Here is an 8,052-nt window from a genome sequence, read left to right as displayed (position 1 = left end):
TCTCTTTGGAAGTCAGCAAACACTTTAAGCTCACGTGTTTATTCTACACCGACAGAAGTAGAGAAGAAGACTGCACTAATAAATCTTTAGAAATTAAAGGCACCAAAACAGTTTCCCTTTAGTGTGATTATCAATAAATATAAGATTAGATGAAAACACAAACATAAATCAGACTCCCCTGACTTTTCTTCACCGTTAAAATAACTTCATCAAGTCAGCGAACACTGAACCTCATTCATTCCTCTTCACATTACAAATAGAAGATTTACTGTGTAACAGAACAGATCCTTCATAACAACAGGTTGTGTTGTTCCTTGCTTTGCCCCGGAGTCGTTTTCTCTTTTCGTGCAAAGGTTCAACAAATCTCTATAAAGGAATTCACTTGAATAAATGAAGATTTCACATAAATAAAATATAATGTAAATACACTTTTAAAATCTTATCAACAGCAGGAATTTCCAAGTTCTAAAATGGTTTTGCGTGTGCTGAGAGTCTGTGTTCACACCCCAGTCCCTTCATCAAGAGTGTAACTGTAAAACCTCGAATTAAAGTCCATTTCCTCAAAATCTGTGGAGTCGTATTCGGAGCCGGAGTCGTATTCGGAGCCGGAGCTGATGGCGGAGCCGGAGCTGATGGCGGAGCCGGAGCTGATGGCGGAGCCGGAGTCGATGGCGGAGTCGGAGCCGATGGTGGAGCTGGAGTCGGCCGAGAAGCCCTGGGAGGAGATTGCATGAACATTAGTAAAGTGAAAACAGCACCACACCTGCTGGCAGCCTCCTGCAGGGTGCGGTGGACCTCAAAACAACAGATCATTATATTTCCACCACTTAGAGCAATTAAAGTGTTTGCCTTCCAATTAGATGCACCAGCCCCGATCATTAGGTAAATTCAACACATTGTTCTCTGAGCAGGTTTAAATTATTTTTAGAATGACAATTGATCAAAGACACATGATGATCCTGAATGCAAAGTTCATTGCACTGGTTCACTGCTTTGTGAACCTAGGTAAATAAAAGTCTTATAACAGTTGTTTGGGAAAACCTCTCATGACCTGAGCTCCCGTGACGTTTTTAACTGTACTAGATTCTATGGACTCGTGTAGATTAGTATTAGTAGTGGTTGTAAATACCTTTTTGCCTTTCTTGTATTTTATTTTTTTGGGTTTTAGTTCTTTGGGCTCACTGTCCAGGAAGGATACAAAATGGATCAGGGTGTTAAATCTGGATAAACACAAAAAAGAAACAGGTTATTATTATTTCAGTTGGGAAGTGGGAACATCACGAGCATCACAAGGTGGAGAAACAAACAAGTGGTCACCTCTGGTAAATCATGGCAAAGAACTGAATGATGACCGACGAAGCGAATCCCAGAATGAACATGAAGGCGATGGGGTCGATTTGAGCGTCTTCTCCGGTGTCTACCAGGTCCAGCGTGACTTTTGGGAGCTTGATGGCGAAGACGCCGTTGAAGATCTGCAGGGTGAAGGTCGCCACCAGCCACATGGCATTCATCATGAAGAAGGCGAAGTTGATCTGTGTGTGATGAGAAGGAAGAGATGAGAATCAGGGTTGACTGCCCTCTGGTCTCAGGTGGGAGCTGCACTCAACGTCTTGACTCTGACCTTGTTCCTGAGCTCCCGCAGGTCGTTGGCGATCTTCTTCTGTCTCTCTTTGTCGTCGGGCAGAGGTTTCAGGTACTTCTCCTGCAGTCCGATCCAGAACCCCTGCTCCTCCTGCAGGAAAACACAGAAAACCTTGTTTTAGTTTGTCTCTCGATATATTAACACCATCACCATCACTCTCTCCTGGACAAGGCTGGTTCAAATGTGATATTCAATGAAACCGATCAATCAGAAGAGAGAAATGCACCTCGTCCAGAGTTTCCTCCAGCAGCTGCATTTCTGTGGACAACTCCTGCAGTTCCGTGATCCAACCTGAAGATCAGAGCGAGACAAGTGTGAGTCAACGTCACATCTGCAAATGGCTCAAAGTATTTTACACAAAAATAAGCTTCCAGGGATTTTTTCCGGGAGAACTTACTTTGGCTCGGACAGTCGAAAGCAGGTGTTGCCAGACTGAAACGCAAACAGACAGAGTATTAGTATCACCTCACGCTTTATAAGACTTTCATGTCAATCAATGTCTGACCCTCAGAACGTACCTCTGCTCTTCCTCTGGGAGCCTGTCTTCCACGATGGTGTTCTGGGGCAGAGGCTCGGCCTGCTCGGGGTCTGGGACCATGATCTCCTGGCTCACAGTCAGCTGCGGATCTTCAGACCTCTGACTCGGCTTTTTACAACATTTCCACCATGTGGAGAGACGCTGGGCGGCGCTTTTGCCTGAGAGAAGAAAAACAACTTCAGTTCAATCAATCAAAACTAACATAGTGGTCTTGGTTTTGAGTGTAAGTGGCTTGTTAATGAAGTTCACCTTTCTGCGTTGTCACCTGGGGGGTGGGCGCTTTGGGCGCGGCAGCCTCACCGGCCGGTTTCGTCTCCCTGGTGCCCCAGGACACGTTGTTCATGTTGACCATGGTGTAGATGGTGAGCAGGAGGTAAGCGCTGGGAATGCACAGGATGTAGAGAAAGCCGTAGAACACAAGGTGGAATTCCTGAGGATGCAATATTGCTGTGATGATATAAATGCAGGCCATGGCGATGACGAAAATGCTGCTGGGTGTCAGGATGGTTTGGTCCTTGATCATTGAACCTGACAGAAGAAAAAGGCCCAAAAGCAGCACAATCAGAATCAAGTAGCTCCACATGTGACGTAATTAGTTATACTGGTTCTAGCACAACTTACCGATGATGGTCATCGTCACCACCAACATGAGGAATGCATATGCGATGCTTAAACCTGCTGCCACATTGATCTGAGTGTCTGCCTTCAGCTTGAAGCAAAGGCCCAGGTAGATGACTGGAGGAATCACAGCGATCACCAGAGCTGCAGCGCTGTGCATGTCAAAGATGAAGGCCAGACTTCCTGGATGACACAGAGGAACAGGAACAGACGCAGGGTTGGTCTTACATGTAGCTCTTACCATTGAGCAAAGGGCTTATATTGCAATAAATAAAAACCAACCTGCAGTTAAAAGGCAGATGGTAGCAGGTCCCAGAACGGCTGAGACCATGGCAAAGAGCTGGTAGAACATGAAGGGTTTTGAGATGGACGGGTTCTTCTTGCAAATGGTCGTGGTGGAGCCCAGCAGATCCACCACATTGGCCATTGTGGATGGTCCCCATCGGCGTCGCTACCATTGGTAAATAAACATTAGCATGACTGTATCCCGTTGGCATCAAAATATTGGTGAACAGGGTTTGAAGACCTGCAGCTCTCACCTGGTTGTAGAACTCTTTGAAGTCTTCAGGTGCGTTGGTGTAGGCGTCGGAGGCGGCGTTGTACTCCACCCTCCACCCCTGCTTCAGCAGCAGCGTGCAGAGCCAGCGGTCCTCACCTGCAGGGGTCAGTACGTGTGAGAGGAGGACGGAGAAGACCTCAGACAGACAGGACATTCCATCTAACAGCGTCCGTTACCTTGGTCGTACTGGATGTAGTGGCTCGCCTCCATGGCCTTGGTGGAATATCTCTTCATCACGTTGTCGTCCATCAGGGCCTCTGCTCTGAACAGGCTGAAGCAGCCGGGGCTGCACAGCACGCAGCCAATCACGTGCTCCGCTGTCTTCTGCAGCCAGTGACTGATACAGTACTCAAACTTCTGGAACCACACGGCAGGACCTGCAGAGGAAAGACAGATACCGTCAACCTTAACTCAAATCGTTCCTTTTTCCTCCGTTTGAATTGATCTTTCTTTTCGTTACTCGATGCCGACCTGATCCCGTCGGGTGAATCCTCCCACAAGCTGCCCCGACACGTGGGTACACTTTCAGACGATCCATGAGCAGCACCACAGCGGCCGGCTGGAAGTCTGTGTCTCCATCTAGAGCCAGGATGTAGGTGTTGTGCTTCTCTTTCTGCAGCAACACAAACAGTTCACTTGGTTTAAATTGTAAGAGTAACATCTTTCATGCTTTAATTAGAAATGATCTGCATGAATGTTCAGGTTTCCCTGGAGTCTGACCTGGACCTCTGCCCTCAGCTCCTTCTCGTCACATCCCTTCTGCCAGCGGCCATGAAACTTAGACATGAGTTTCCAGCCCAGGAGATAGTAAAGGTACATAACCTAGAAGGCAAAAGAAATGTCATAATCTAATATTCAGAATTTTTAAATATGCGATGTGTGTAATTCTACCTCTAGTTTGTTCTTTTCCTACCTGAGACCATCTCTTCCTGTGGCGGATGAGGTCTTTGTCCTTGAAGTGAACGTAGATGTGGTTCCCTTGAGGCATGGTGATGACCAGACGACCTCCGTACGGTGTCGTGATGAGCTTCTGGTCGGGGAAGTAATGCCGCTTCACGAAGAACTTTTCATCAACGTTTGTAAAGATGCTGAGGACGGAGAACGAGAGGAACATTTCGTTTTTCTGGAGGTCTGCCAAACATCACTCTCGGGATTAACAGTAAAATGTACAGTTGACCGGTTCTTACCTGTAAACTTCTTTCAAGATTACCACAAGGTCCTTTGCGTATTTGTTGAGGCGACGCACTTGACTCCCCTCGAACGCATCATCGAAGTATATGTGGGCTTCGAAGGAGAAATCGTCGAACTTGGGATTTGTCCTTGGTCTGTACCTGTCCATTCTGCAGGGATCAGAGACACAAGCAGAGGAGCTATGAGCTTTGCATGTTGTCTTGTTTGTGAAGAATCTCCTGTACAGAGTGCTACTTGGTGGAGGAAGGTGGCATGGATCAGGCAAGAACTCCTGGTCCAGATCCGGATCAGGTGGTGGTTCTAGGAGTCACTTTACTTAACATTGCATTCCTCAACGTTGTCCTTGTCTTACCCGGAGAATAATTCATGGATCATAAACAAGGGATATTTATGACTTTGTGCAATTTGGTGCAGATAAAATTACGGATCTACTGAATTTAAATGTGTTTTCGTGAGGAGACTGTTGGGCCTTGATGATTTCCAGTTAACTCACCTGAAAATCGATATAATGATGTTCATCATCTCATCGTAGGTCTCGTGCCACATGGTCGCACACAGATACAACATCACCGGGTCCAAGCTCTTAAAACTGCACATGAGAGGATTTGCATAATTGAAAATTAGTGAAATCGCACAAATTGTCGTAATAATGGAACGAGATGGGAGACTGTTCCCTCGCGTGCACCACGAACACTCACTTCTTCTTCTTGTGTTTGGACTGGATGTCGTAGCGGGTGTTGAGGAGCAGGGACTGCTCGATGAACGCTCCTTCGTACAGCCTCCGGACAAACATGTCCTGGGTTCTCTGGATACGAGTCACATTGAGATTCCACAGGTGCACAGTGGCCAACACGAGCCCGAGCCACCAGGCCACGGCCGAACCTGAGGGAAGATTCATAGATGGACCATCAAAATTCTGAGAATAGTCCGCACTGAAAAATAAGTCAATCTGTGCAACCACATCAGGATGAGAGGTTTTTGAGGGTGGGTTGCTGTGTGTGGAATAATGGCTCCTGCACACAGCAAAGCACTGTTGCTCTCGGGTATGTGGAACAGGTTGTGATGCCCTGAGGAACTGCACATTTTTCCCGACATGCAGACAAAACTATGTGTCCCACTGCAGGAACTTCTTGGGTAGGTACTGTATGGCTGTGAAAATACTTTGCACTGAGCTGTAGACAAAGCTCTGGTTCATTACCTGTCAGTAAGCCGATGTCGGTTATTTTGGACATGTCCAGGAAGCACAGAGTCTGTGTAACATCTAAAACCAGCTGTGGGAACACGCTGCCATTCAGGTTGCGGCTTGTTCCATTCACCACCACGTGGCAGTAGCTGGTGAAGTCGGTTCCATTCTGATCGACTCTGTACTGCTGATAGTAAACGATGACGGGGACGACGAGCAGAGCCATGACAGCCAGAGAGGCCAGGTACAGAGGCAGGATGAAGCAGCGGCGCAGGGCGTGCATCTTGCAGCCGGCCACCGCCAGCCTGTGGCAGAGCGCTGAGGAGACCAGCTGGACCCCGATGATGATGACTATAATCTGGGTCTCACGGCTCGGGATGGACGTCACGATGTCCCAGTCCATTTTGGCCAGAGGCACGTAGGCTCCGAGGACACAGGCGGTCACCACGATCCTGAGCAAGCTGGAGAGGATCTGAAGGACATTCTGACACCTGGTTGTATCTTTACAAATATCCTTGAGGAAGACGGAGCTGCTGTCCTTGCTGATCACTTTGAAGTAGTTCTCCCACCAGTTGAAGGACACCAGGAAGGACGCACCGACAGCCAGACCCACCCAGGTCAGCATCTTGAGGTCAGTAGGGTCCTTCATGATGTACAGGACGATGAAGAGGATGTAACCCAGCAGGATGAGGAGGAAGGCGCTGATGGACGGCAGCAGATACTGGTTCTTCTCCTTGGCTTTGCACTGAGCGGTCACCTGAAGCAGCGTCGAGAGGACGGCTACACCGTTCAGTATCGTCACGTTGGTCACGATGTCCAAGTGTGGCATCGCCACGATGGTGAGGATCGCTGCCCCCGCTGACACCAGGAACTCGAAGAACAGAACCTGAAGAAGAGAAATTATCAAATTGAACAACACTGACACCAGCCAGGTTCTGTTAGAGTCAGGGATGAAGTTCTCAGATGTTTACTCTCCTCTTACCATAGCGATAGTTTTCTTTCCTGGCAGCTTTGAAGAGTTGTAGCAGACCTTCCACAGGCTTTTGAGAAGTATAAGGACACTGGAGGCGATGAGAGAGCAGCCGATACACAGCAGAGCGACGGGTTTCTGCTCCGACGACAGGACCTGTGTGCCTTCATTTGCCAAAGTGATGAGGAGGAGGAAAGACGTCTGAGGATCAGAGGAAGAGGTGAGTCAATGTGAAATCAGCAGCTGCTCCACAGACATTCACTGGGTCGGTAAGTTAGTGAAATGCTTCTGAACTGTCTCATTACACCAACATTTTATTTAAACTTAACAATAATCTACAAAAACACTTCTAAAATAAGAATTTAATAAGAAATCCTGTGACCCACTTCCTCTTCATTTAGGAACATATTTAATCATAATTCTTCAGTGTGTAGCTGTGCTCATGTATATCATAAATTTTACTTTAAAACATTTATAAAAACAACTGACCTTGCTGCAGAGGGCCAAGCCGAACACCAGCAGAGCGACTAACAAGAGAACGATGACCTTGAGTAGTTTGATAAGTTTCCAGGGCGTGTGTTCGTCTTCGATGACGGGGACCTCCCGGCAGGTGTCCCACGCCCGGCTGAGGACACGGCAAAGAGTTCAGAGTCAAACAAGCTGATCAAGGAAATTGTGATAAATACACACAAATACAATAGAAGTAAAAGAAGTATAGTTATGAATAAAAAACATTAAAAGATAAGGTGTTGTGTTTATTAATGTATTGTTACATGAATGCTGGTACCTGACAATATGACACAATATATTTAAATGAATCAACAAGTTGCAATAATGGGGAAATGTTTTCATAATTGAATGATAATATTTGAATATATTTGTGATCACATCTGCTTAGAAAAACATTTTGAAACATACATTATATATTTTCTGCTTAAACAAGAACAGAACTTGTGTTCGATTCAAAAATAAAACATCGAGTTAAGATCTAAAAGTCTCACTAATATTTCATTATTCTCACATTCATTATCTTCAAAAATAAATATGAATGGCTGAAAGTTGACTTAACGTTATTATAAATACATCATATGTAAAGTGCGGACTTACTTCTGCGGCTCTTTGTCTTCCTCCATGATGATGATAAAAAATTTCTGATTGAGTGCCCGTATATAAAGCACTTTGATGACTCATCTGAAATCAGCTCCGCCCAAAGTGCTGATGACGGTTTCTAACAGAGAAGGATTCCTCCTGAGCAGCTCTCACACGAGCATCTCTTTGTGTCGGGAATCGAACTCCAACAGAAGCTTTTTGCATAAAAACAGGTCGACAACATTCCCAGAGATGCAGATGT

General features: G+C 46.3%; 1 protein-coding gene across 1 annotated transcript; it reads right to left on the bottom strand.

The window, feature by feature from the left end:
- Positions 1-499: 499 nt before the first annotated feature.
- On the bottom strand, positions 500-7,834 carry LOC128461448 (chitin synthase chs-2). Its single transcript, XM_053446373.1, has 22 exons — positions 7,818-7,834; positions 7,191-7,332; positions 6,714-6,902; positions 5,747-6,617; positions 5,247-5,430; positions 5,042-5,137; positions 4,545-4,697; positions 4,271-4,445; positions 4,078-4,179; positions 3,829-3,970; positions 3,534-3,734; positions 3,338-3,453; positions 3,081-3,249; positions 2,802-2,981; positions 2,430-2,708; positions 2,161-2,338; positions 2,040-2,074; positions 1,869-1,933; positions 1,622-1,732; positions 1,318-1,532; positions 1,052-1,220; positions 500-715 (listed from the first exon to the last, which is right to left on the bottom strand). The coding sequence occupies exons 1-22, from the start codon at positions 7,832-7,834 to the stop codon at positions 500-502; spliced, it is 4,005 nt and encodes a 1,334-aa protein (XP_053302348.1).
- Positions 7,835-8,052: the final 218 nt, after the last annotated feature.

Source organism: Pleuronectes platessa, chromosome 18 (genome assembly GCF_947347685.1).
Source record: "Pleuronectes platessa chromosome 18, fPlePla1.1, whole genome shotgun sequence".
Classification (NCBI taxonomy): domain Eukaryota; kingdom Metazoa; phylum Chordata; class Actinopteri; order Pleuronectiformes; family Pleuronectidae; genus Pleuronectes; species Pleuronectes platessa.
The sequence above is the reverse complement of the archived record's forward strand: the minus strand, read 5'-3'. Positions and strand labels throughout refer to the sequence as shown.

Excerpts from the sequence above, each read along its gene's own strand:
- LOC128461448 (XM_053446373.1), bottom strand. Across the intron at positions 5,431-5,746 it reads CGACATCGGCTTACTGACAG|GTTCGGCCGTGGCCTGGTGG; the intron begins GTAATGAACCAG and ends ATCTTCCCTCAG. Across the intron at positions 4,446-4,544 it reads ATCTTGAAAGAAGTTTACAG|CATCTTTACAAACGTTGATG; the intron begins GTAAGAACCGGT and ends CTCCGTCCTCAG.